The sequence below is a fragment of the Ursus americanus genome, chromosome 21, assembly GCF_024610735.1.
Source record: "Ursus americanus isolate L20-20 chromosome 21, mUrsAme1.1.p, whole genome shotgun sequence".
In the NCBI taxonomy this organism is placed as follows: Eukaryota; Metazoa; Chordata; class Mammalia; order Carnivora; family Ursidae; genus Ursus; species Ursus americanus.
The window spans coordinates 41,206,276-41,231,614 of record NC_142147.1 but is presented as its reverse complement, the minus strand read 5'-3'; the positions used below and the strand labels follow the sequence as shown (position 1 = coordinate 41,231,614).

The following is a 25,339-nucleotide window of genomic DNA, read 5'->3' as shown; positions in this document are numbered from 1 at the left end:
AGATTTTTAAAGGAATTGCTAGTCAACTAACTGACAGTGGGGTGAGTGAGAGAGAGAAGTCAAGAAGGGCCAGGAGGATTTCGGCCTGAGGAGCTGGAGGGATGGAGCTCAGGAGAAGCAGGGAGGGGCAAGTTTAGGGAGAAGATTGAGAGCTCAGTTTAAGACCTGTGGGGTTTGAGACGTCTCTTAGGCCTTTGAATGGAAATGGTGAGCAGGTATCAGAATATAGGAGCGTAAGGTTCACAGCCAGGTCTAGGCTGAAAATAGAAATGTGGGGACCATTAGAATAGAGATGGTGTTAGAGTGGTGAAACTAGATGAGAGCACCTGGGAATGAATACAGATAGTTAAGGCTGGGGACCTGGGACATGCTTAAGTGACAGGCTGGGGCAATGACAAGATGTGACCAGAGAGGTGAGGAGAAGGGTGGGACACTGGGAGCAGGGGAAGGAAGTGTTTCAAGGAGGGAGGGATGAGCACGCTAAATGCTGCTGCTGGCTCAAGCAGGCTGTGGACTGAGGGCTGACCATTGCCCAGCACTCTGATGAACCCATTAGCTTCATGCTCAGAGAACAGCCCTTTGGTCTTAGCTGAGACAGGAGGATCCATTTTCCGAGCTGAGAGTCAACTAAGGTGAGTCCCAGTCTTGCTTGACATCTGGCCCGGAATCCCTCCCCAGTCCTAACCTCAGAAACAATTCCTCAGAGGGGAAACCAGAAGAGATTTCGTGCCAATGGTAAGGAACTAGAGTGAGGGTGGGGCAGGAGCTGGATAGGGGAGGGAGAGAGCTATTTCTCTGAATTAGCATGACCCTTAGCCTTTCCAGAACGACTTTCTCAGAGGCAATCAGTAACGTGGAAAAACATTTTTTTTATTGGGAAAACTATAATTTGTACAATTCAACGTCGTCTGGTCTCAAGTGAAGCTCCTTCCCTCTGCAGCCGCCTTCCTGGGGACCTGGGAGGTGACCTGGTTGGAGGAGACCAAGTCCCTGGGTCTTCAGTGTGCTCCAGTAAGAGTGACAGTTGGGCGTCCACTTTCCTACAAAAAAAGCCAGGGTAGTAGAGGCTGAGGTTATGTGCTCAGGATTGGGGTCTGGGGTGGTGGTGGATGGCTCTGGGAACGGGGTGTTGTAGATCCTGGTGATGGTCTACCTTTTCTGCCGTCTCAGCTCCGCCCTCTGAACTCTTAGCAACTGAAGTACCGGGTCGTCCTGGAACTCGCTGCCGTCAGAGTCTAGGAGTAAAAGGCAGAGCGCCAGGAGGTCGACTCGTGAGGTGCTGGACTGCCATCCAGATCCGGCAGCACGCACAGCAGCTCACCTTCTGCAGCCTCCAGAAGTCTGGCGGCCTGGCAGAGCAGCTCTTCTGAGGGGGCGTGCTCAGCAGCGGACGAGGGCGTAGCCACCGCCTCGAGAGACCCCGCCTCGAAGGAAGGGGGCGGGGCCTCGCCGGAAGGGGGCGGGGCCTCGACGCAAGTGGACACCTCCTCAGCTGGAGGGGGCGGGACCTTGCGCGACGGATCCCCAGCTTCAGCCAAGGGAGTGTCTTTGTCTTTCCGAGACTCCCACACCGCTAGGGGGAGCGTGGCCTTGGCTTTCCGAGACTCGGCTTTAGACCGACCTGGCGGAGTCCGTGCCTTGGGAAATCGTGATCCAGATAGAGGGGGCGTGACCTCGGAGCGAGGTGGCGCAATCTTGGTTTGGGGGTGTGCGGCCTTGACTTTCAGAGATTCAGCCTCGGGCAGAGATGGGCCCTCAAGGTGAGGGGGCGTGTCCTCCAGGCTGTCCGGGAAGAGCCGAGCGGATACTACTTGGCCCAGGGCGCCTCGGAGCTGCGGGCCAGGTCCCTCGTCGGCTGCCAAGACTGTCCCAGCGGACTCCTGGCGCGGGGCTCTGCTTCTCCGAGGCTTGGGGTCCTGCCTCTCAGGCTGGGCCGCGCTGCTTGGCGCAGGAGTGGGCGGGTCCTGGAGGGCGACTGGGGGCGGGACGGTGGAGGCTGTGGGTGCCGGGGTGGAGGCCGGGGGCATGGGGGTGGCAGCCGGAGGCGCAGGGGTAGAGGGTGTGGGAGGAATGGCCCCAAGAGATACCCAAGGTCCAGACTGTGGGGTCCAGAAGAACCCAGGGGGGCTGGGGCCCCAAAAGATGTGTGGAGAGAACCCTGGGGGAATAGGAGGCCTCTCCATATAGAAGGCCTCCAGGGGCCCAGGCCGGGCCACAGTGGCCCAACGTGGGACGCAGGTAGGCTGGGTTCCCAGGGAGCCAAGGGTCTCTGCAGGGGTAGGAAGGGCCTGTAGACAAACAGGGGCAGGGACCTGAGAGGGAGAGAAAGGGTAGAGGGTTCTTCAGTCCCCTTCTGGCTCCCCCTTCCTCCAGCTTCCCTTAGCATCCCTCCCTCCAGCCCCCTCAGGCTCCTCCCTCCCCCGGCTCACTGGAGTGGTGAGGGCAGGAGTCTGGGGTAGCACCCAGGTTCCATCACCCTGCCCTCCTCGAGCCCGTTCAAGCTTCCGCCGCTGCCGCCACTGGTATAGAATGTCATCCTCTGGATGCAGGGGTGCCTGGGAGGAGACCGGGGCTGGAGCAGGGACGGGGGCAGGTGCTGGTGCTGCTGTGGGGGTAAGTAGAAGGAGGAAGGATAAGGCCACAGCTGGGGTGAGGAGCAAACCAAGGACAGCCTGTGCACATACCCTTCAACTGTACCAGAAAGGTATTCAGACAGGCTCTCCAGACAATGTCCCAGCTCCTTTCCCAAGCAGGAAGTGAGAAAAGGGGCAGGGTCAGAGGAGAGAGCACTCATGGGCTTCTCAACCTGTCATCATTCAATTCTTTATTCATCCGCAAATATTTATTGAGTTCTTCCTATATGCCAGGCACTGTTCTGGACGTTGTGGTTACAAGAGTGAACAAGACAGATCCTCCAGAATCTGCCCACTTCTCCTCCTCGTGACTGCCCTTTCTTGGGGCCAACCCTAAAGCAACCTCTTCTCTGGTCCCTCTACTTCTGTCCTCCCAATCTGTCTACCCCGCCCCCCCGCCCCCCACACATACCTCAGCCCACCCCACCCCCGCAGCCAGAGGGAGCCTAGGAACACCTGAGTCAGATCAGGGCCCTCCTGGACTGGAACCCTCCCGTCCTGATAAAAAGCAAAAGCCTTTGCATTTGTGCTTCCCACTGCCTGGAGTGCTGTGCCTCCTGTATGCACAGGGTTCCATCCTTCCCATGCTTCAGATCTTGGCTCAGTATAACCTTCTTAGCGGGGCCTTCCCTGGCTACTCTATTTAAAACTGCAGCACCCCCCAGCCCTACCACTTCCTGTCCCCTTTCCTGTTCCAGGTTTCTCCTTAGCTCTCTTCACCTTTTAACATATTCGGTGTGGTACTTGTTTGCTTACTTCTCTCTCCCTTCACAATGCCAGCTACACAATGGCAGTGGTTTTCGTCTGTCTGACCATTGCTATATCCACAGTGTCAAGAACAAGGCCTGGTGCGGTCAGAATTTATGGCATAAATGCCAAATGAACTATTTATTATATTGAAATGTAGGGTCCAGACCTGTGCTAGGGATACAGCAGTGACCAAGGGCAGGGCCACGAACTGTCCTCAGTTCAGTGGGGCAAATGGACATCATTCCCATCACCCAGAGCATAACTTCATCGGTCATGATCAGTAGGGCTCCCATTGTCTCTTAGATGCCCCACCATCTGATGCTGCATAGAGAAGGGGGGTGTCATCCTGGATCGCTCTCTCCCCAACTCCCCTCTATATCCTGTGACTCTACTTTCAAACCTGGCCACTTCCCTCTACTCTGTTCCTCAGGCTCTGGACCAAGAGAAATTGCCAGCATCTCTCACTGGGGGGTCCACAGCAGCCAGAGGGAGTCTGTTAATAACCCGAGAAAGATCACATCCCTCCCTGCTCAGAACCCTCCCATGGCTCCTCAGTCCTAAGATAATGACCTCCCTAAGATAATGCCTCCCATGCCTACATGGCCCAATGTAATCTGACCCCTGCCAATCTCTTCCACCTGACCCCACACCACTCTCATTCCCTCCCACCCCCCCCCCACCCCACCATTTCTAGTCCATTATTTATACCATGCTCCCTCCCACCTCAGGTCCTCTGCAAATGCTAGAGGGCTGTTGTCCCCACCTTCATTGTTCGGGTCTCCACTTAGACAGCACCTCTTCCAGGAAGGCCTTCTCTGACTTCCCAGCATCACGATCCTCTCTTGCATGGCCCTCATTTCTGCTTACATTTCACATTTGTTTGTGGGGTTATGTAGCTATTTTCTGCCCCACATTCACTATATTGTGAAGACCATGAAGGTGGGACCACACACGGTTGGTTCACTGTGGAATCCCCAAGCCCAGGGCCTTATCCACAATAGGTATTCAATGTTTTTTAGATGAAAGAATGAATAAATTTAATCTGAAGGATAACTCATAAGGTCCTAGTTTTATCCCCATTTTGCAGATGAGAAAACTGAGGTTCAGGAAGGAGAGGTGAATAAAAGGTGAGGTGAAGCCAAAAACGAGCAAAGAATCAGACAAGCGAGAGCTCAGCCAGGATCACACACCATGCAGGAACACCTCCCTGTTTACCACGCCTGCCTGGCCCCACTCACTCAAGCCCCATGAGACACGGACAGCATCTGTTCTGTGTGCCACCGCGTCCCAGGACCTGGCCATGCAGTAATAGTAACCCAGGTCCTTAATCCCATCTCTGAAATCTGAAGACTCCAGGTGGCAGGAATTGAGAGTTCAACAGTTTGTCTGCTTCAGCAAAGTCACGTCATATGTCCAACATCGACAGAGGGCTGGCTCAGTACACCAGGCTCAAACACATTAGTATTTGGTTGAACACTATGAACTTGTCCATATCCAACCATTTTTTACTGACAAAGACAAAAGTTTCATGTGGTTCAATGTAACAGCCATAGCAAAAAGTATGTCTGTTCACCCTCAATGAGATATAGAGACATGATAAACAGCCTTCGTATTCTTTAGGTCAGATTTTGCTGTCCAGTCAGGTATGGGGTCAAATGAGCAAAAAGCCACCTGATTTTTGGAAATTTGTGTTCAGAACTGCAAACAGGATCAGAGAGAGAACCTGTCATACTAATGATAGGTATTGTTAGGACCCGTAGCAAGTGCTCCCTGTATCCCCCAACTCATTTATTACCCCTGTTTTAAAGTTGGAGAAACAGAGAGGCCCGGAGAGGCCCCAGGTCACACAGCTGGTAAGTGTCAGAGCTGGGATTCACATCCAGTCTCTTCTCAATCCTGGCCTCAGAACTTACCATGTGCTTTGAGGTCAGAGCCCTTGCTGGAGTCAGGGGGCAAGGTCACAGAGAAGGGAGAGAGGCCCTCAGAGCTGACTGGGAATGAGGAGCTGCTGGTATCGCTCCGGCTGAGTGAAGAGGAGGAGATGGAGGCCTTGCTGTAGTGAGAAAGCAGAAGGGAGGCAACGGGGGTCTCAAAGGCAGTGGGTGGTGCTTGGAGCTGTAGGAGTGGGGAGGATGGTGGGGGCAGGGAAGGCACCTGCGTTTGAGCAGCCTGGCAGCTCTGCTCTGCAAGCTCAGTGTCTCCAGGTCCAGCAGGGATGAGTTCCATGTGTTGAGGCTCTGCAAGGGAAGAGGGATTAGAGGCTAGCCCCCATCTCAAAGAACACTGGGAAAGTGGCTTTGGACAGAGGGCCTGGAGTACAGGTCTGCATTCCCCCTGGTATCCTCACATGCTGGTAAGTCATTCTATGGAATCCGCTCCTCCTCCTCAGGGTCAGGGAAGAGGGACCCAGTTCTCCTCTGTGGATCCGCACCCCTCCTTGTAGTCATTATTGTGGGAGAAGTGTTGACCCCCCACCTTCCTGACCAGGCCTAGCTAATCACAACAATCTGTCCTCTGGTTCCACAGCAACTGGCTCAAAGCTGAATGCATGAGAGTAAGGCCTGGTGCTTTGGATGGAAATACTGGAAAATCTTCCTCTTTCTGCTGAATTAACTATGTAAGTTAGAAGCCTAGATTCACTGGAGCCAACTTCACTACTTCAAAGGGAAAGCCTGTCTGAGATTGAGCCCAACAAAGAGGAACAGAGAGTCAAGAGAGTCGAGTTCCTCCTAATAGTGTTCAAACACCTGGATCCGGCCATGCCTGAAAGCATATACATTTGGGATTTCTTGATTGCATTAGCCAATAAATCCTCCTTTTTTGTTTAAGCTTCCTTGAATCGGGGATTGACTCCAATTCTATCCCAGGGCTGGTGCTATCAGTTCAGGTACATAGGGAAGGAAGTAGATGAGGATGTCACCTGCTTCATTTCCTGAAGGGGTGCCACAGCCTTAGCCTGAGATGTGCTGGCCACCTTGGCAAGAGTTGGGACTGCTGTGTTGGGTCTTCCTTCTGGTTCACTGGCTCCTGCTGAGAAGCCCCAGTTGATTTTGGGAGGCCATGACGAATCTCTGCTGGGGGCACTGATCAGGAAAGGTTTTAGGCCGGCAGTGGATGGGACTGAAGCTGTTACCTGCTGCAAGTTGAGTGCTGGTGTCCGGAGATTCAGGCCGTAGCCACCAAAAGTCAGCTGGGGTTGGGCCTGCAGGGTGGCGTTCCTCTCGGCTTGTGGGCTGAGCCTGGCGGAACCGGTTTATGTACCTGTGCGCATCAGAGAATGGGAGGTGGGTGAATGAGGAGAGCCATGTAATAATAATAATAATGACAACAACAATCACAACAGCGATGTTTATCAAGTACTTTGGCAGTACCTAGTACTTGTCCCTCAACATCTGTTCTCTCTTACAGAGTAATGCAATATTATATAAGACTGTATAATACTGGGCACATAGCCACTCTTCTACAGATAGATTTAGCAGGGGTACCTATAGTTTTATGGCCACATAACTAGGTTCTTGACCAGCAGAGTTATGAGATGAGGAGATGTGATTCTGGAAAATTGATGTGGTTGGGAGCCATTTTGGTCCATAAAGGAAAGGGCAACAGCCTAGTGATGGGAAGCAGTAAGAGAGAAGGAAACTGTGTCCCTGACACCTTAACCAGGGGCTGCCATGTCAGCCCTGGTTGCTTCTGTCTGGATTGTTGGGTGAGGGAGAAATAAATGCTATCTTGCTTTAGCCACATTTAATTTGGGCCTGTTTGTTAAAGCAGCTGAACTTGGGTCCTACAAATCAAAGGGCTCACTATGTGATAGCACTCGTTATAGATGCTTTATAGACAGTAACTCACTGAAAGCTTGAAACAGCCCTAGGGGATATGTGCTGTTAATATCCCCAATTTACAGATGAAGAAAACTGAGGCCCACATCATACAGAGGGTAAGTGACAGAGCTGGGATTTGAACCCAGGCAGCCTAGTTCCAGAGCTCTTAATAACACACATAAAGTGTGGTCCTAAAAGTGCTGCATAAACAACTCTGGCCATGGTGATTATTATGGGAAGCCTGGCCCCTCCTGATCCAAAGCCTTCTTCCCCCCTGTCCCCCCAGGGCTGCTGGTACTTACTTGGCTACCACGGACTCCCTGCTGTCAACCAGGATGGGTGGTGGGGAGGCTCCCATCTGTCCTTCTGTGGTGCTGGGTGGGGAAGGGGTCCCTAAGCTGGATGGCCAGGACTCTTCAAACAGTTCAGAGGAGTTGGGACTTGTGGCCAGAGCCTTGGGAGCTTCTGGGCTTCTGGACCTCTGGGACCTGGATGGGCTCAGGGTCTAAGATAGGGAGACGGGGAGAAGAAAGTGAGGGTTGAGGGGTCATCCCTGTAGGGAATGAAGGCACACATGAAGTGTGTCTTAGTCGAGAGGGGAGGAAACATATCTCATAATGGTAACAACTCAGAGTGACTGGAGGCTACGATAGGAGATCCAGGTGACAGAGGACTGGGTGAGGGCAGAGCCACGAGGAAGGACTGTCTCTTAATCCCCCAACCCCCAATCTCTCATCATATGTCCTCCTTCCCTCTAGTTGTCACTCCCTCACCACTGGGCTCACACACAGCACTCTCTATGGAGTGTCCTCACCTTGGGGTGCCAGGTCTGGCTTTGGGATGGCCAGTAGTGGCTTTGATCCAGGGGAGTATCCTCAAAGGGGCTGTCTTGGATGGAGAAAACTGGCAGACTGCAAGGGCAGAGTGAAGGTTGGCAGGCAGAGCCCCCCTGTTGGGAGGCTATGGGGTGGAGTCAGGTTTCAGGGTTGGGAAGAGGAGGGCAGAGCCAGATTACAATTCCCATAGATTCCAGGAAGAAATGGACTATAATTCCCACGAAGCAGCACTGCACATTCAAGATAATGATACTAGAAGCTCGATTCCCACCAGCCCTTGGGGCAGTCTCAGAAAACCAAGTAACTGCCAACTGGTGGTTCTTAACCCTGAATCCAATCTAGGAGACGTTTAAAAATACAGATATACTGTACTCACCCCAAGCCAAAAGAATCATAATATCTGGAAGGGGGCTGGTCATCTGCATCTCTTTCGCACCGTCCCAGGTGATTTTGAAGTGGAGCTCGGGTTAAGAACCATGGCTAAACCCGAATACTGTACATTTCCCTTAAGTACTGGGGACACTAAGGAGGAAATGGTAAATGGACTACAATCCCCATCAGTAACTGGGCTCCGCCTAAGCAAGAAAGGTCAAAACCAACATTCACAGGAGTCTGGGGCAGTTTCAAAATTCAGAAATTTAATTCCCAAGATGACACTGGACACCCTTAAAGGAAAAAGAAAAGCCCTTTGAGCCATTTGGGAAGCGGAACGTAAGACGCTAGGGGACCCAGATGTTGTGAAGTCCAGGCAGGAGCTGCCAAAGGATTTGGAGCATCTTGGGAGTTGTAGTTCCAGTGCGGTTGAAAAAGCGAAGACTCCGGACCCTAGCAAACCTGACCCAACGCTGTGTTAATCTCACCCTAGGACCTCCCCAAGCCTCCTGTGGTCCCCGGGAGAAGGATCGGTCTCACCTGCGGTCCATTCCGCAGCCACCTGGGCGCTTCCGCCAGCTCCGCTCCCTCACTGGGTTGACCCCGCGCGCATCTTTGTCGCTTAGCAATGCTCTGTCAGGCCCGCCCCTCTCCGGGAGTGCCCGCGCGGGAAGAGAGCGGCCTCCAAGGCGACCAATGATGGAGAGGAAAATAAAAGTAATTGGAAAGTGGCCAAAGAGAGATGTCGCACAACCAGCTGTAACTTCGGCCTGACTGAGAGAGCATGTTTGATTGGAGAACCGTAGCGCGCAGCAGTAATTGGCAAGCCTGTGAACCAATGGAAAGGACCTGAAGGCGAGCTCGCGGTTAGGAGGGGTCATAAAGTACTCTCGCTTTCCTGCAGTGACTTATAGCCACTCCCCCTTTTGCTGCAGAAATCTTGTCGGGACTCCAATGTCACGGCCGCTTTTCGCGTTGCAGGGCAATCGGGGAGTCCGTCCCCTCTCTAACCGCCGCCCCCTCCATCAGTCGGGCCAGCCAACGGGTCCCGCGGAGTCATTAACCACTTCCGTCTTGCTGCAGGAGCAGCTGGTTGCGCTAAGTGCCAGGCCTGGGCTCCCAGCCGAGGTGGTGGGATCAAAACGAGCTATTTCGGGTCCGACGCGCGGCCCCTGGGGGGCCAGCCTGGACTGTTCGTGCCCGCGCCCTCTGGCTGCTGCTCACCTGGCAGACCGCGCTACCCTGCGCACCCGAGGCTGAGTCAGAGGCCCAGAATTAGGCCCGGCTTGCCGGGGGGCTGGGCTCAGGGCCCTGCTGAGATGGAAGTAGGGTCTGTTCTGTGTCCTCCTGACAGCCTGGCCGGCTACCACATTCCCTGTACCCAAGACTCTGCTCCTAAGACCGCCATCTGCGTCATCCCCAGAGCTGCCTGCGGGGCGGGGGTGGATTAAGGGACTGCGAACTCTGCGGTGGGGTTTTCGGGCCCTGGGTCCCAAATGCTGCGTCGTCCTACCCACTCGGCAAGGCTTCGCCTCCTCAGCCTTAGTTTCCCCTTTGGGAAATCGGGGCATCACCTCTCCGGCATCCAGCAGGCGCTTAGTAAATGGCCAAGTCATTGTTGGGCTTTCTAAATAAGGCTCTATTAATGGCCGGGGCTGGCCGTGGTCCCAATGTCCCCGGGCGGCCCGCCGAGGGGCGGACACAAGGCGTACTATAAGAGCGGCTGCGGCGCACGCAGGGGCACTGCGGAGCCTAGGGGAGGCGGCGGCGGCGGCGAAGCAGGATGGAGATCCCCGTGCCCGTGCAGCCGTCTTGGCTGCGCCGCGCCTCGGCCCCGTTGCCCGGGCTTTCGGCGCCCGGGCGCCTCTTCGACCAGCGCTTCGGCGAGGGGCTGCTGGAGGCCGAGCTGGCTGCGCTCTGCCCCGCCACACTGGCCCCCTACTACCTGCGCGCACCCAGCGTGGCGCTGCCTACCGCCCAGGTGCCAGGCCTGGGGGAGGGCGGTAACTCGACCACTTGCAAGGCTTGGGGCCCCGGTCATCCCGGGGTGGGGGGCGGTGGTGAGGAATGTCCCCCGACTTTGAGCGGGGGGAGAGTCCGGCCACTCAGAGGGGGTTCCAGAGTTCGCTGAGTATGGAATCTCAAGGCTGGATTACCGAAGGGGCTGGGAGGTCCCTGCCGGTCTGAGGAGGGTCTCGGCTCTGAAATGGCTGAGTCACGGATAGGGTGGGGCCGTCACTCTGAGGCGAGCGTTGGGGAGTCTGAAGGAGGCTGGTGACCCAGGAAATCTGGGGGAAAGAGGGCGCTCAGTTATTCTGAAGGGCATGGGGTTCCCAGGGACTCCTGAGGGAAGGGAACGTTTTGTCATTCTCGGGGAAGAGTTTGGAGACGAAATGTGGCGACCCTATGTCTTCTGGAGAAACAGAGGGGAGGAAGGGTCCTGTGACTTGAGAAAGGGGGGCCTGGACACTCTGAGAAGTAGGGGGAGAATACTGGTAACTGTTGAGGGCATAAGCGGCCCCGTGACTCCAGTGGGAGGGTAAAAAGACGACTCTGGAAGCTGGGGGAAGAGGCATCTTGGCAATTTCGGGGGGGGGGGGGACGGTGTGCAGTAAGGGCACCAGGGGTTCTGAGGGATAGGGGGCTGGGGACTCAGTGTCCAAAGGACGCTCTGACACTGGGGGAGGGGCCAGGCCTGTGAGAGTGGAGGTCACTGACCTTGCAGGGGAAGGGGGTCTCATCACTCTGGATGAGAGAATCTCAGTGATTACAGAGGGAGGGGTGAGCCCAGTTATTCTGGGTGAAGAGATCCTCTGGATCTACGAGTAGGAAAGGGGACTGCCCAGTTCCGGAGGCCTGGGACGGGGGCAGCGCCGGAACCGACGGGGAAGGGGCCTTGCTGGGTCCTGGGAGCCTCGCCCCTCTGATGACGATCGGGCTGTGCTTAGGTCCCGACAGAACCCGGGCATTTCTCGGTGCTGCTGGACGTGAAGCACTTTTCCCCAGAGGAAATCGCCGTCAAGGTGGTTGGCGACCACGTGGAGGTGCATGCGCGCCACGAGGAGCGCCCGGTGAGCCCGCTGGCAGGGGTGGGGCCAGAACGCGTAGGCGGGACCCGCAGGCCGGAGGGGCGGGGCATCCATAGGGAAAGGGCGGAGCCACTCAAATCTCTTTCTCTCCAGGATGAGCACGGATACATCGCGCGCGAGTTCCACCGCCGCTACCGCTTGCCGTCTGGCGTGGACCCTGCTGCCGTGACGTCCGCGCTGTCCCCTGAGGGCGTCCTGTCCATCCAGGCCGCACCCGCAACGCCCCAGGCTCCACTGCCGCAGCCGCAGGCTGCTGCCAAGTAGGCGTCATGCCTGAACCCCGGGAGCCGCCTCAGGCCCCCTCTTTTAAAGCCGACCTGACTCCGCCCAGCCAGATGTCCCGAGCGCGCCAAAACCACCCACCCAATCTGGGATCCTACCCTGACCTTTCCCACGTAGACTGCCCTGGTAACATAGACCATTCCACTGACACTCTCGTTCTCACACCCCCTCCAGCTTTCAAACTCCTGACACCTTCCTAGCTTCTAGGCCCTCCGCGGACAATTCAGCCTACAGTCTCCCGGCCCCACTGACCCCTTTCTTGGCATATAAACCCACTCAAAACTCCCTCCTCTGCTTCCTTCTGACTCATCTATTAAAACATGCCCACATCCCATTTTAATCTTCTTCCCCCTCTAACACTAGATTATGGTGTGGACAGCCCTGCCTCCACCCTAGGCCAGTCAAGCATAATCCCTCTCCACCCCTCAAACATCCCAGACCATCCAAGGCCTGGTTCTCAAGATTCTGGATCCTTCCCCTCATCCCAACTGACAATCTACTCCCCCCCCATCTTGTGACTTGAAACCCCGGCACCCCTCTCCCTGACTCCTAAACCCCTTTTCTGACCCCCCACCCTCGGACATCTATTCCGGGCCTAGCAGGACCCTCAACCTCAGACTGCACAGATACCCATCGCATCTCCCCAGACTCTGCACGGATATCCTAAGCCCCACCCCCAACTCTAACCAGAACCCCCCCCATTCTGTCTTAATCCCCAAATCTCCAACCACATATCCCACGTAACCCACCTTTCACATACCTCCCCTCATTCTCCAAGATTCAACCAAGCAGCCACTTTTGCTTTGGTACCCCACAGTCCTCCTCCCTCCTTGAATTTCCTGCCACCCATCCCCTCATCCATTCCCCCAATAAATGTGCTAAAGCTGTGCCAACTGCTTTATGTCTGGGCCAGGAAATATGGGCTGGAGCAAGCAGAGGCTGGTGTGAAGGAGGGGAATGTTTATTGGGGGGATGTGGGGGGGCAGGGGAACATCACTGTCGCTCATACATCTCCCGTAGGATCTTCATGCTTTCTGAGTACCGAAGCTGATTCCGATGAGATGCCTCCTTCCACCTGTGGTGGGGGTAGAGAAGCAGAGGGAAGACTCAGCAGTTGGGGAAGAAGCCATAGGGGTACGAACAGGTTTGGGGACGCTCACCTCTGGCGGATGCGTTTCCAACGCTGCATGTTGCGGTAGATGAGTGTGGATGGTGAGGGCTCAGGCTCGGAGGGCTGCGTGGACAGAGAGGCCAGGCTGGGTTGGCCATGCCCAAGCCCCGTACCATATGCCCCATAGCCCTGGGCCAGCCTGCATACCCACCTCATCCTCAGGGGTACCCTGCGTCTCAGGCTGCAGGGGGGATGGAATTCGGGATCTGCAAGCATCTCCAAGTGGCCCAGGGGCTGTGGGTGGAGGCAGCTTGTACACATCACGACTCTTGCTGTTGGTGACCTCTGAACTCTGCGGACACAAGGGCCCCACACCAGGCCCAAGAGAGTTTGAGAAGAGGGCCAGCAGTACACACTTCACCCCTCCTGCCTTTCCCAGTGACAGCAGACAGGAGGGTTTCACCAGGGACTGTCTTAAGAGCCATGCCAAAGAAAGGTCTGCTCCAGGGATCCCTGCCTGTATTCTGTCCAGCCCAGGGACCCCCAATCACTCCTACCCAGCCCAGTAACCCCCATCTGCTCCCCTAGGCCAGGTGGCTGCACCTGTTTGCAGTAAGGATCTCTGTCAAGCCCCCCAGCTTTTGGGGACCTCTGATCTTGGAGTTCACATCTACCTGCCCAAGGAAACCCTGTCCCCTCTCCCTCTCAGGCCAGGTAGTCATGTCTGTCTACTTTAAGGGGTTCCATCCATACCCTTGGCCAAAGGGTTCACATCTGTGTGCCTCACCGGATCGAGAAATCACTGTGGGACACGGAGACCTGTGCGCATCTATCCCACCAGCTTTGGGAGAGGACACCTCTAACCATCTACCCACTGGCTGCTGGGAGGGGGGCCCACCCCACATCCAACCTCCTCATCTTCAGGCAGTGGGGGCAGTGGTGAGCTGGGTGAGCGTTCACGCTCGCGCACGGAGGGGCTGTTGCGCATCCAGGCTCGGCAGATTGGGTACAGGGGCGTGTTCTCACTGAACTGAGCCAAGTCCACACTCCGGTCAAACAGCTTGATCACATACGTGTCTAGGGTAACAGGAGGGGAAGGTGTGTGAACAACCTCACACAGCTCCCTGTCACCGCCTGCCCTCTCCGGCCACTGCCTACTCACTGGATCGCTGTGGCCCTCCCTCAGCCAGCCCGTCATCCATCTCCCTCCTCTTCTTCCTTCGCTGGTGGGGGAAACGGGCGGATGGCCTGTGTGGGGCAGGAGAACATCAGGACCAGGGTGGGGGTTGGGAACTTCTCGTCAGTCGGCTGGGGCCCCTGCCACCTTACCGTTTGCCAGTGGCTGCAACAGAACAATCCCTGTGGGGAGAGACAAGGTGTCAGCAGGCTGGCCCTCGAGGGCGCCCCTGGGGATCCTGAGATGTTCACGTGGACCCCACCAACCCCTTAGACCCTGAGTCCCGCTCACGCCTCCGGGGCTGTAGGTGGCAACCATGAGGGAACCTAAGCTTCTGCTGCCACAGAGTCTCTGTACATGCAGGGTGGAGGACTACGGTGGAGGAAGCACGGAGAAGGGTGGTCAGGGCTTGGATGAGGGAGGAAGTTGTCCATCACAAATGCTCAGATCCAGATCCCATCCACGAAACTTACTTGTTGTGGGTGTCCAAGGGGGTTTTCCCAGCTTCCTCCTCCAGACGCTCCCTGGTAGCAGAAGAGAACTATGGGCTTGGGGTTCCCAGAGCTGAGTGGGAAGGTGCTGAGTGGCTTGTCCACTGGGATCCTTGCTCCCTAATCCAGCCTCTGGGGTCCCACCCAGATCCGCCCAGGACTGGAGGGTCCAACTTGCCAGGACCCCCAACCCCCTGCGACCCGTGCCTGGCCAGGTCCTAACCTGTCCATGTGGCTCTTCTCCAGCAGACATTGCAAAACAGCATCAAGTTGGTTCCGGGCCTTGGCCATCTCCAACTCTGGGGAAGAAGATACCGAGCAGGACTCAGTTCCCAGGCCCAAGGCAGGTGGGCAGCCAACTGGGCCAGGGGCCAGGTATGCTGAGAGAATGCAGTGGGCAAGGACAACTGAGCAAGAGTGCTGGGTTCCAGGGCTGTCCCACATGCTCGTGTGTGACCACAGGCAAGCCACCTTACCTCACCTAGCCTGTTTCCTCATCTTGAAACTAGGTCTCCCAATGATACCTATCTGCAAGGACTGTTTTGAGGTTTAAGTAAACCTATGATGTATGTGAATCTCTTAGCAACATGCATTAACAGTAAGTTGTACAGAGTACTTTTATGTGCCAAGAATTGTTCCAAGCACATCACACACGTTAACCCCGTTACATTTTCACAATAACTCTGACAGGTAGATATGATTATCCCCATCTTATGTATGATGAAACGGAGGCACAGAGAAGTCAGGCTACTTGCTCAAAGTCACACAGCGAAGAAATTGCAGGGCTGAGGATTTGCACACAGGCCATCTGGCTCCACAGCTGACATTATAAGGCAGAGACTCAAACTGGGTGCAGAATCTAGCCCCCAGATGTGCTTTGTTTGGCTGAAGCAGTGGTGTTATTTTAAATCTGAACTAAATCTGAATGGAAAACATTTAATAATTCGGAGATTGCACCTAAAATATCCATTTTTGGCTCCCCCTCCCCCGTCAGGAAATGATATCTGGGCCCAGCTTCCTGTATTCCTGGCTCTGTCAGCCTGTGTGTTTACTTCCCCTCATCATAAAACTTAAGGATGTGATATTATAAATATTCTCCTCTTGCCCTTGTGGGGCGTTTGCTCTCCTCTTCCAACCAGTACCTAGCTTCACTCTGGCCCAGTGCTCAAAGCCTGGAAGGATACCTGGGGACATGCTTTACCAGCCCTTGGATGGGGAGACACAGGATTCCCAACATCACTGAGGAGAGACAGGGTGGGGGGAAGGGCTTAAGGGCAGCTAAGATTCTAGCAAAGAGCCCTGGGCAGGAGCCAAGGTATAGATCATACCCACATCTCTTTCCCTAGCTCCTGCTTCTTTCCTGAACCTTAGACCTTGGGATCCCATGGTCTCCTAGATACCTTTCCCTGGACATCCCCTAGGCCCCTACCATCTACTGGGTCCCACACTAGCCTCAGTGCCTCTCTAAACTTTACCCCTTTCCCTGGGCCCCCACCTCGGGGGTAGCCCCAATGTCCCCCAGTCCCTCTTACCCTCCCGCACCGCAGCTCACCAACCCCATGGCCTGTCCACTTGGCCTCCTGAGTGTCTCTCCACCTACCTCCTCCCTACCCCGGTCCTCTCCCTTCCTTCTCCTGGACTCCCAGACTCAATCTCCTCCTCTGATCTACCCTTCACAAGGTGGCCAGAAAACCAAACCAACGCTCTCCGGCTTAGAACACTCCACAACTCTGCAGAGCCCCAGGACTGAGCTCTTTGGCCCAATGTTCACAGGCTTCCATGACCCTGCCTACCCCTGCCCCCCAACCATCATTTGTGGCCAGGCTTTTACTCTCTGACCCAAGTTTTTTTTTGGCATTTGGGGGGCATTTTTAGTAACTCACTAAACTCATTTTAGTAACTCACTCCTCAGCTCCAAACTCGCCCTTGGCTCCCCATTTCCCTCAGAGCAAAAGCTAAAGTCCTAACTTGGGCCCACAGGATCTGTCATTCCCTCCTGCTCCCCACTGCACTCCCTCTGCTCCAGCCACACTGGCCTCCCTGCTCCTCCTTGCACAAGCCAGATGAGTCTTCCACCTCAGGGCCTCTTCAGAGCTATTTCCTTGGTCTGATTTGCTGTTCCCTCACCTATCCTCATAGCCCTTTCCCTCGTCTTGTCAGATCTTACGTTCTGCTTCATTGTATTACCACTTATACCATCTAACACCCTACACATCATTTTACTCCCCGCCCTGGTCTGGATTCCATGCCTCTCTCACCACCCTCAACGTGCCAGTCCTGGTTTCCCATCAACTTGGACCCAACTCAAAATGACTTCCTCTCTCTCAGCGTCCGTTTCCCCATCCACCACGTTTCCTACTTCCTAGGATTACTGGGCTACAGTGACTGCCAGGATTAAAAGCTTCCTTGTACTTCAGGCGCTGAGCACAATGCTTGACCACTGCTGGAAATAGGGAAACTGAGGCAGAGCCAAGAAGAGTCCTTTCAGAGTCACACGGCTGGGGATCCCCATGTCTTACCGCACCACACAGTTTGAGCCACCACCATTCAATCTCAACGCTACCTAGAGCACAAACCGGTAAGGTATGAAGATGGCAAGAATCGTTCCATGCCTGACATGGCGATAGTCAGAAGGGCGGCAGGAAGAAGTCGCGTGGTCCGTCTTATCGCGATAATCCTGTCTTTCGGGACTCCCGTACCCTGCTCCGTCGGTGCTCCCCTAAAAGCCCCCTACCTCGGGGTCCTCACCTGATTTCTCCACTTTCACCTTCACCGGGAACATGGTTTGGGTCTGAGGTGTGGCTAGCTGGGTCAGAGGAGCCCAGAAGAGCCCAGGGTCACAAATCAAGGCTGAAGGCAGACGGGAAGAGGTCAAGATAAGCTTTGTGCGCAGCCAGTCCTCCGCGCTGAGCAGTGTCCGGCGGCGACCGCTACTGCTGCTGCCACCTCCACTACTTTCCCTTCTGTGGGCGGGCCCTTTTGGCAATTGCCTATTTCCATTTGTCAGTGCAACCGTCGATCTCGTCCCTGACCAATTGACAGCTGCCTCCATCGGCTCCCAGGTCTAAGTCCCACCTCTCGATGCCCCGTTTCCGGAAACAAATCAACGACATCCCGGAGCGCTTCCTGGGAGGTGTAGTTCCAGCTCCCGAGACTCAGCCAGAGTAACGGCGCCTGCGCCGCGCGTGGCACGGTGGGTGATGTAGGATGAGGGCTTCGCAAGGCTTCTTGGAACTTGTAGTGTTAGAAGCTTTGAGTAACACCAACTTAGCTATTGACAGGGTTTATTTAACTGTGGGAGACCTTCTTGTCCCTGAGGAAGAGAAGTCTGGAGGTAGGCCTGTTCAATCTTACTGAGCACTCGCTAGGTGCCAGCTACCTCTTAATCTCTCTTCAGGCACAACCTCATTTATTTAGGAAATATTTAGTAGTGTGCCCGGCACTCTTCTAGGCACTGGGGATGCTGCACTGAACAAAACAAAAACTCTTGCCGTAATAGAGCGTATATTTTAGAGGATGTAAGATTACAAGAAACAGTGGAATATTTTAAATGAAATAAAATGAGAAAGGATACAACCTGAAGGCACATAGGGAGTACCAAGGTAGGGATTGAAATTTTAAATAAGATGGTCAAGAAAGCCTTCTCTGATAAAGCTCTTGGCTATGTCTATTGCTGCGGACATCTTCAGAAAATGGGAAACTTCCATTTACCACATATGGTTTGGCTTAGACAAATTCTAGGAGGTAGCATTGATATCCACATTTCTGATGAGAATACTGAGAACAAGTGGGAAAGTACAGTTTTCAAATTCACACACCAGCAGAGGATAAAAGCCCCTAGCAGTGCAAGCATTATTCCTTTCCTAGTTCTGCATCTGTAAAATAGGGTTCCTGAGCAGGAAAGTTCCTATTTCAGAGGGTGCAAAGAATGAAGGATTGCACATAATGTGCGAAGCACTAAGCCTGGCACAAAATGGGCATTCAATACGTATTTCTGAATATTAAAACCATTTTATGCTTCAACCTCCAAAAGATCCATAAAGTCAATATAGAGAATTAGAGTCCTTTATTGGGGGATGTCAGCAAAGAACACAGGAAATGGGAAAAAGTCTTAGGGGTTTGAGAGCGAGCTTAGAGTAGAGGAGCCCATCCTGGGTGAATGAGAAGGTCCCAGGCCTGTGCAGAGGAAACTATCAGGGAGTACCCAGGGGTATGGTGAAGGAGAGGTAGTCACCAAGGGCGCCCCAACGGGGCCGGTAGATCTGGAAGATGGTGATCCAGGTGGTGAGCACAATCACCCAGAAGAGGAAGCCCACAGCTGAGCGCCAGACATCTATAAAAGGGAACAGGAATGGGTAAAGTTGGCCTCCACCTGCTCTCTGGTCTCTCCCCAACCCAACCGCTGGGCCTCTCTTCTCTCCCAGAGAACCAGAATTCTGGAACCTCCATCATTCCCTTCCAACACCTGATGGCTTCCCTTCATCTGTGCCCTGGACTCACAGCCTTTGATTTGGCTCTGCTCCGTGTATGCTGGGACAAGGAAGGCCTCTCGGAAGAACCAGAAGATGTTGACCAACCAGAGAAAAGGCAGGAAAGCAAATCCGCCTAAGAGAGAAAAAAAGCAAACAAACTGGAATGTAAGGCAGTGACGATCCTCCCCCCTTCCCCCGCCCCCAACTCCCACCTAGAGGACGGAAGGCCCTCTCCCATACCCAAGTTCAAATGGAAATCTCTGCTATCAGAGACTTAGAAATCCTTGCCCCTCCCTAGGGCCCCAAAATCTGACTCCTCATTCATCTCTTCCTCAGGACCCAAAGTCTGGACCAACTCTCCCCGTCTCTTGGGACCCAGAAGCTGAGGCCCCAGCTTCCTCTTCCCTCAGGTCCCAGGCCCTTCCCTCAGACCCAGGAGTCCGCAACCCCAGTCGCTTTATCCCTTAGACTCAAGAATCCAGGCCCCTGGGCTCTCTTCCCTCAGGCGCTCTAGTCCGGTCCCTTCTCTGTTGGGATCCTAGGAACCGGCTCTTACCCAGATAGTACTTCCGGCACAGATTCAACTTCTCCTCGTTAGACACCCGCTCCAAGTTCATAGTTGCGCTGAGACAGAGTTGTCCCGCGGGTATGTAGGGCAGGAGCCAAGCCTTGACCCCAAATGACAGATGCAGGGATCGCGAACAACCACGCCCCTATTACGACAAAACGCCGATAAACTGAAGGGTGGATTTGCTGAAAGAAGGGTACCCCGGCCCCCACCAGCAAGCTGACTGGGTTGAACGCTCTTCATGTTTATTCGGGTGCGCGAACGGCCCCCAACTCACCGGTGCCGTCTACTTCCTCCGCTTGGAAGCCTTTGCCACTTTCAACTCCGGACGTTTGCGCGACAGAGCGCAAGTATCTCTGGAGTTTGTAGTCTTTTTGCATGCGGCAACGCTGCACGCATGCGCTTTCGGGGAACTCCAGGCGGTGATTTTTGCCGGGAGGGCTCAAGCCTCTAACACGCAAGCGCAGTAGGCAGTTTCTGAGCGCGCGCTGTGTCGGGAGGCAGCGACGAACTACACTTCCCAATGCTCTTAAGGAACGGAAATGACGTGAGAGCAGCCAGAGTTGGAGGGTTCGGGTAAAAATGGCTGAATATTTAGCTTCGATATTCGGGACTGAGAAGGACAAGTGAGAACGGGCGCAGGGAGTGGCCCCTTGCGGGGGCCGGGACCGGAACATTTGGTTCCCTGGTGGCTGGGAGGCGTTGGGCGGTGTTTCTGGGGTGTCCAGCCTCCCCGGCCCTCGGTTCACCTCTGTCTTTGCACCTCTTCCAGGGTTAACTGCTCTTTTTACTTTAAGATCGGGGCCTGCCGGCACGGGGACCGGTGCTCCCGGCTTCACAACAAACCGACTTTCAGCCAGGTGAGACCCGGCACGGAGCCTTGAGGGTTAACGCCTCCCGGCCATTTCCCTTTCTGTTGTCCATCACCACGAGGTCCCGCCTTTTCCGGATTTCTAAGCCCCACCCCACCATCGGCTTTTTTCTTGTCGGGCCTCTGCAGGTTCCTCCCCCTCCTTCAGGCCCTTCTCCCAGGAACTTGGCCACGCCCCCGTACGTACAAATCACACCGCTGGGCTGTCCCTGACTGCTAGGTGTCTATTCTGGTTTCCTTAGGGGCAAGCATCGCTGATGCACTCAAGATGCTTAGACTTCTTCTCTGTTGCCAAGTCTCACCCCCAACCTTCATACCTCACCTCACCCCTTTGCATGCGCTCAGGCCCCGCCCCCTTTAAATTCTGTTCAGACCATAGTGCTGCTCAACCTGTACCGGAATCCACAGAACACTGCCCAAACCGCAGATGGATCGCACTGTGAGTGAGGGACCGGTCTTGGGGGCAGGGCGGACAGCCGCCAGCAGGCCACCCCCTGATTTCACCCTGCCCCCTCCTCCAGGTCACGTGAGCGACGTGGAGGTTCAAGAACACTATGATAACTTCTTCGAGGTGAGGATTGGCAAGGGATGGGTTGAGTTTCCTGTGGAGCAGGAGTTCAGCTGAGCTCCTACTGGTCTTCCGCAGGAGGTGTTCACGGAGCTGCAGGAGAAGTACGGGGAGATTGAAGAGATGAACGTGTGCGACAACCTGGGGGACCACCTCGTGGGCAATGTCTATGTCAAGGTGCCTGCTGTCCCCACATTAGAGCCTAGATGTGGAGGCATTTCAGTGCCTGATGGCCACCACGGAAACCTCACAGCTTGAAGTCCATCACTAAATCCAGCCCAGCCCAGAGCTGCTAACCGATCCCCTAAGACTTCTGAGTTTGATTGCTGACCCTGATCGACTTTCCCCTCAGTTTCGGCGTGAGGAGGATGCAGAGCGGGCGGTGGCTGAACTCAATAACCGCTGGTTCAACGGGCAGGCTGTGCATGCTGAGCTGTCTCCTGTCACCGACTTCCGGGAGTCATGCTGCCGGCAGTATGAGATGGGGTATGGTAGTACGGGCGTGGGGTGGGCACCTGGAGTCCCAGACTCCTGTGTGTTGGGGTGCTGTCATTGACAACAGCCTCGTCCATCCATCCATCCTCCACCCAGGGAATGTACCCGCGGTGGCTTCTGCAACTTCATGCACCTGCGGCCCATCTCCCGGAACCTCCGACGTCAGCTGTATGGGCGGGGACCCAGACGCAGGTACCTCAGGACTAGCTTGTCAAGACATCTCATACCCTAAGGCCTTTATACCCTGAGATGGACCTGATCCAATGCCCCAATAACAGTGTCTCTCTTTTGTATCCCAAGACTGGCTCTGAGCACCATCCAAAGACCAGCGCCTGAGTCTCAACCCCCAAACCAGCTGGAACTCCAAAGCCCCAAACACAAGACCAGTCTGGATCTCCAATCTGGAGATCAGTCCCTGAGAACCTGTCCTGATACCACTCAGGAACTCTGGTTACCTGCCCCATCCCAGAGCAGAGAGGCAGACCTGGGGAACTGTGCAGCACTCCTTACAGCTCTAATCCTCATCTCTCCACTCCTGTCCCCAGGTCACCCCCGAGGTCCCATACTGGCCACCGTCCCCGAGAAAGAAACCGACGACGTTCCCCAGACCACCGGCATGGCCGCTTCTGAGACCCTGGCTCCCTTGACCTCCACCCTTGACAGGCATAAATGTTCCTGGCCAGGACCCCTCCTGAAAGCTCCCTTAACCCCCCAGCTCCATCTTCCCCAGGCTCCGGGGCTCCATGCTGTAATCTGTTCAAAACAGGGACCTTCTCTTACCACCCCTCCCCTAATAAAGTTCTGTATTAAGGGTTTAGAACCTGTTAGCTTGAGCCTAGCTGTGGGCTGGAGTTTCCTTCCACCCCCACATCTCCTGACGAAAAGGGGAAGCGGGCTGGGCTCTGGCCACAACTTCTGCTGAAGAACTTCCAACAACAGGTGGGAGAGCAGCAGGCTCAGGGCCCAGGGCTGTAGAAACCCCTCAGTGGGACCGGTTGGGGTGGGGAAGCCTCTGTGCTGGGAACCTCAGCACTCTCAGGCTTCTCAAGGGGGCGGTACCTGGTTGTGGCAGGTTGGAGGATTCCCAGCCCGCAGGAGATTGGGGTTAGGGAGCTGAAGTAAGGTTACTGGGAGTTGAGTGGGAGTCTCCAGAGGCTGAGGGCTGGGTCCTCCATGCCAGCTGCCCTGAGGTGGGAGTTGGAAATAGCTAATACTTAAGCTTACCATATGCCAGGTGCTGTTCTAAGTACTTTACTTCAAGTAATGATTTTAATTCTTCACAATAAACCTGTGAGACAGGTGCTGTTACCCCGTTTTAGGGATGAGAAAAGAGGTAAGGAAGATGGCAGAGGTGGGATACAAATCCACTCATTGTGGTTCCAGACTCCTCATTCTAGCCATCTTGAGGCCTTGGTGGCCCTTCTGATAATGAGCCAGGAGCTGGACTAGGGGCTGGGGATAGATTCCCGTCTTCCAAAGGGGTCTGGGGATCTCATACCCCCACATCACTGCTTCCTTCTTCTGCCCTGGTTTTCTGGAAAGTGTGACAGCGGCGCTGTGGTCGGAAGTCCTGCGGTCACGGCCCCCCAGGCTGCAGACCCGCCCGGATGGGGCCCCTATGCCTCCTCTTGACTGCCGCGCTGCTCCTGGCCCAGGCGGCGCCTCTGGGGGCCTCCCAGCACTGCGGGCGCCTCGAGTACTTGAACCCTGATTACCGGTGCTGCGGCAGCTGCCTGCAGCGCTTTGGGCCGCCCCCCTGCCCGGGTGAGGAGCGGGGACAGGGGTATGCATATGTTGGGGCGGAGCCAGGGGGTGATAAGGAGCAGGGGAAGGGACGAAGTCTGTGGGTTATTGCCTGTGAGGCTTGCTTCGGGATAGGGGCAGCGGGCCTTACGCAGATAACACGATGTGGGGCTCAGCTTGTGATGGAAGGGCTAGTACAGGTTACTTCAGGGTCACGGCGAAGGGGTGTTGCCTGTTAGGCGGGATCGCGGCAGTGTCCGAAGGGTGGGCGGGGCTTGGTGCCGGAGCTGGATGGGGTTAGTGGGGGGGCGGGGCCTGTGGAGAGAGGGTCTCGAGACTGGCAGGGCTAGTGCGGGGAGGGTGGGCACGTCGGTGATAGGTTGGGTTAGTAGAGTACAAGGGGTGGGGCCTGCTGGGATAGGACAAAGGGGAGAGGGTGTCGCTAGTGCAGGAGAGGAGGGGCTGGGCGGCGGCACGTGAGACCCTGTTTCCCACCAGACTTCGAGTTTTCGGAAACTGCGGGCTCAATGACTCTGGCTATCACGTGTCGCGCCCCTTCAAAGAGTGTCCTATTGGGCAGTGCAACCCCGACAGTGCGGAGCAATGTAGCCCCTGTGGCAGCGGAGCCACGGCCCCTGCCCCCGCGGGGAGCCGGAGCGGCGAAACACAGTGGCGCTGCAGAGGTGCTGGTCGGGCCCCGGAGGGCCTGGGATAGGGTGCAGCTTGTTGGAGACGGAGCGGGGGCTGGAGGGCGTGGTTTGGATTAGATGGGCGGGGTCTGGAGCAAGGGAGGGGGTGTAGCCCCGCTGAAGAGAATAGGGTGGGGGCATGATAGGATCGGAAGACCTACCTGGGTTAAAGTGTGTGTGTGGCGGGGGGTAGCTGGATCAGGCGGGGGTTGGATCCCACTGAGGGAGAGAAGGATGGGAGGTTCAGGCTGAGGGGGCAGGAGTGGGGCATGCCTCCCGCTTTACTCCAACCTATTTGCAGAGGTCGGTTCCTCCCAAGGAGCCCTGCCCTCTGAACACTGGGAAACCAAGCGTCCTTAGCTCCCAGGAGCCCAGCCCATCAGCGATTTCCAGTGTCCGGTGGACATCTGAGCACAACGTCACTCAGCAGGCCTTGCTGAATTTTGCCCTGCCGGTGGTGCTGGTTCTCTTGGTGCTGGTTCTGCTGGTGACCTCAGCAGTCATCCTTCTGCTCGCCCAGCGGTGCCACCGCCAGGCAAAAGGTCTCCACCCCTATCCTGGCTTGGTCTGTGGCGACACCAACACCCATACCCTCTTCTCCTTGCACTCGTCCTCTCCAGGCTCCCTGGAGGCATCAGAGGCAGGGGTCTCACGGAAGGTCGCTCTGGTTCCACTCCTGGGCAGAGGTTAGTCGGGGACATGCCAGGGAGGGAGAAGGCGGGCTGGAAGATTGCCCTCACCCCTCCATTTGTCTCCCAGAACGGCCGCACCTGGCATCGCAGCCCCTGTCTCGCCTCCTGGATGAGCTGGAGGTGCTGGAGGAGCTGACTGTACTACTGGATCCTGAGCCTGGGCCGGGTGGGGGGGTGGCCTGTGGCACCACTAGACACCTGGCGGCGAGATACGGAGTGCCTGCTGCCTGGTCCACCTTTGCCTACTCACTGCGGCCCAGTCGCTCACCACTGCGGGCCTTGATCGAGATGGTGGCGAGGGAGCCCTCGGCTTCTCTGGGCCAGCTTGGCACACACCTGGCCCAGCTGGGGCGGGCAGACGCGCTGCAGGTGCTGTCCAAACTTGGCTGAGCTGGGGCTTGCCCAGCCTAGTCCTCAATAAAGTCTCCTGTGAAATAAGCGCCTGCCGTCTCTGGGCCTCATTAAGGCACGCTTTTGAAATAGTCTTAAGTGGGCCAAGACCGAACAGGAATCCTCTCATTCCACCACACACACGAGACCAGATATGGCGTGACGTGCCCCTGGGGGCTGGCCTCAGGTGCCTCTGGGCAACCAAGGTCCTCTCTGAGGACCCCGACTGGGTTCTCACTGGGAGTGTGTAGAGCACGTGTTGCTGTGAAGGTGTCACAGACCCCCCACA

The 25,339-nt window shown here is 55.7% G+C and overlaps 6 protein-coding genes and 1 long non-coding RNA gene across 19 annotated transcripts; 4 read left to right on the top strand and 3 right to left on the bottom strand.

The window, feature by feature from the left end:
- Positions 1-849: 849 nt before the first annotated feature.
- Positions 850-9,556, bottom strand: PROSER3 (proline and serine rich 3). 8 transcript variants are annotated; one of them, XM_087870701.1, is made up of 12 exons: positions 8,953-9,553; positions 8,417-8,562; positions 8,019-8,164; positions 7,507-7,709; positions 6,517-6,644; positions 6,304-6,413; positions 5,538-5,620; positions 5,297-5,436; positions 2,430-2,605; positions 1,322-2,312; positions 1,154-1,235; positions 850-1,040 (listed from the first exon to the last, which is right to left on the bottom strand). In XM_087870701.1, the coding sequence occupies exons 2-12, from the start codon at positions 8,463-8,465 to the stop codon at positions 899-901; spliced, it is 2,250 nt and encodes a 749-aa protein (XP_087726827.1). In that variant the 5' UTR covers positions 8,466-8,562; positions 8,953-9,553; the 3' UTR covers positions 850-898. The 8 variants fall into 8 exon arrangements, 7 of the variants coding, with proteins under 7 accessions (XP_087726827.1, XP_087726826.1, XP_087726825.1 ...); XM_087870700.1 differs by having other exon boundaries at positions 8,417-9,553; XM_087870699.1 differs by lacking the exon at positions 8,417-8,562 and having other exon boundaries at positions 2,430-2,602; positions 8,019-8,115.
- LOC123793898 (uncharacterized) lies at positions 1,622-6,222 on the top strand. The gene is made up of 2 exons (XR_006780102.1): positions 1,622-1,760; positions 5,910-6,222. It is a non-coding gene; the product is annotated as an uncharacterized LOC123793898 (long non-coding RNA).
- Positions 9,557-10,141: 585 nt separating the features above from the next.
- On the top strand, positions 10,142-12,671 carry HSPB6 (heat shock protein family B (small) member 6). The gene is made up of 3 exons (XM_045799943.2): positions 10,142-10,393; positions 11,361-11,483; positions 11,595-12,671. Exons 1-3 carry the CDS (start codon positions 10,196-10,198, stop codon positions 11,763-11,765), a joined length of 492 nt encoding a protein of 163 aa, XP_045655899.1. The 5' UTR covers positions 10,142-10,195; the 3' UTR covers positions 11,766-12,671.
- Positions 12,672-12,723: 52 nt separating this feature from the next.
- Positions 12,724-17,629, bottom strand: LIN37 (lin-37 DREAM MuvB core complex component). Its single transcript, XM_045799942.2, has 9 exons — positions 17,311-17,629; positions 14,786-14,861; positions 14,545-14,595; positions 14,224-14,253; positions 14,057-14,142; positions 13,805-13,971; positions 13,106-13,246; positions 12,944-13,017; positions 12,724-12,858 (listed from the first exon to the last, which is right to left on the bottom strand). The coding sequence occupies exons 1-9, from the start codon at positions 17,612-17,614 to the stop codon at positions 12,777-12,779; spliced, it is 1,011 nt and encodes a 336-aa protein (XP_045655898.2). The 5' UTR covers positions 17,615-17,629; the 3' UTR covers positions 12,724-12,776.
- A 982-nt stretch (positions 17,630-18,611) lies between these two features.
- On the bottom strand, positions 18,612-20,034 carry PSENEN (presenilin enhancer, gamma-secretase subunit). The gene is made up of 4 exons (XM_045799903.2): positions 19,880-20,034; positions 19,591-19,747; positions 19,063-19,167; positions 18,612-18,895 (listed from the first exon to the last, which is right to left on the bottom strand). Exons 2-4 carry the CDS (start codon positions 19,649-19,651, stop codon positions 18,756-18,758), a joined length of 306 nt encoding a protein of 101 aa, XP_045655859.1. The 5' UTR covers positions 19,652-19,747; positions 19,880-20,034; the 3' UTR covers positions 18,612-18,755.
- Positions 20,035-20,119: 85 nt separating this feature from the next.
- Positions 20,120-23,217, top strand: U2AF1L4 (U2 small nuclear RNA auxiliary factor 1 like 4). Of its 6 annotated transcripts, XM_045799927.2 has the most exons (9): positions 20,120-20,228; positions 20,375-20,462; positions 20,846-20,912; positions 20,995-21,044; positions 21,120-21,218; positions 21,394-21,527; positions 21,633-21,728; positions 21,837-22,475; positions 23,079-23,217. In XM_045799927.2, the coding sequence occupies exons 1-8, from the start codon at positions 20,185-20,187 to the stop codon at positions 22,456-22,458; spliced, it is 1,200 nt and encodes a 399-aa protein (XP_045655883.1). In that variant the 5' UTR covers positions 20,120-20,184; the 3' UTR covers positions 22,459-22,475; positions 23,079-23,217. The 6 variants fall into 6 exon arrangements, with proteins under 6 accessions (XP_045655883.1, XP_045655884.1, XP_045655889.1 ...); XM_045799928.2 differs by lacking the exon at positions 23,079-23,217 and having other exon boundaries at positions 21,394-21,515; positions 21,837-22,463; XM_045799933.2 differs by lacking the exon at positions 23,079-23,217 and having other exon boundaries at positions 20,121-20,228; positions 21,394-21,515; positions 22,082-22,369.
- IGFLR1 (IGF like family receptor 1) lies at positions 23,144-25,100 on the top strand. Its single transcript, XM_087870698.1, is given in 5 exon segments — positions 23,144-23,300; positions 23,778-23,789; positions 23,792-23,964; positions 24,270-24,654; positions 24,728-25,100. Coding segments are annotated over 5 exon segments (1,071 nt in total). The 3' UTR covers positions 25,072-25,100.
- Positions 25,101-25,339: the final 239 nt, after the last annotated feature.

Bases quoted from the DNA above. Each gene is read 5' to 3' on its own strand.
- PROSER3 (XM_045799936.2), bottom strand. From the start codon at position 9,293: ATGACCCCTCCTAACCGCGAGCTCGCCTTCAGGTCCTTTCCATTGGTT. The intron at 6,645-7,506 runs GTAAGTACCAGC...TGATGCGCACAG, and splicing joins AGGGAGTCCGTGGTAGCCAA to GTACATAAACCGGTTCCGCC. The intron at 5,437-5,537 runs GTGCCTTCCCTG...TTCTCACTACAG, and splicing joins GCCAGGCTGCTCAAACGCAG to CAAGGCCTCCATCTCCTCCT.
- HSPB6 (XM_045799943.2), top strand. From the start codon at position 10,196: ATGGAGATCCCCGTGCCCGTGCAGCCGTCTTGGCTGCGCCGCGCCTCG. The intron at 10,394-11,360 runs GTGCCAGGCCTG...GGCTGTGCTTAG, and splicing joins TGGCGCTGCCTACCGCCCAG to GTCCCGACAGAACCCGGGCA. The intron at 11,484-11,594 runs GTGAGCCCGCTG...CTTTCTCTCCAG, and splicing joins CGCGCCACGAGGAGCGCCCG to GATGAGCACGGATACATCGC.
- LIN37 (XM_045799942.2), bottom strand. From the start codon at position 17,614: ATGGAGGCAGCTGTCAATTGGTCAGGGACGAGATCGACGGTTGCACTG. The intron at 14,862-17,310 runs GTGAGGACCCCG...CTTCTTCCCCAG, and splicing joins GGTGAAAGTGGAGAAATCAG to AGTTGGAGATGGCCAAGGCC. The intron at 13,018-13,105 runs GTGGGTATGCAG...CTGTCCACGCAG, and splicing joins AGGGTACCCCTGAGGATGAG to CCCTCCGAGCCTGAGCCCTC.
- PSENEN (XM_045799903.2), bottom strand. From the start codon at position 19,651: ATGAACTTGGAGCGGGTGTCTAACGAGGAGAAGTTGAATCTGTGCCGG. The intron at 19,168-19,590 runs GTAAGAGCCGGT...TTTCTCTCTTAG, and splicing joins GTGCCGGAAGTACTATCTGG to GCGGATTTGCTTTCCTGCCT. The intron at 18,896-19,062 runs GTGAGTCCAGGG...TCCCTTTTATAG, and splicing joins GCAGAGCCAAATCAAAGGCT to ATGTCTGGCGCTCAGCTGTG.
- U2AF1L4 (XM_045799927.2), top strand. From the start codon at position 20,185: ATGGCTGAATATTTAGCTTCGATATTCGGGACTGAGAAGGACAA. The intron at 20,229-20,374 runs GTGAGAACGGGC...CACCTCTTCCAG, and splicing joins TTCGGGACTGAGAAGGACAA to GGTTAACTGCTCTTTTTACT. The intron at 20,463-20,845 runs GTGAGACCCGGC...AATTCTGTTCAG, and splicing joins ACAAACCGACTTTCAGCCAG to ACCATAGTGCTGCTCAACCT.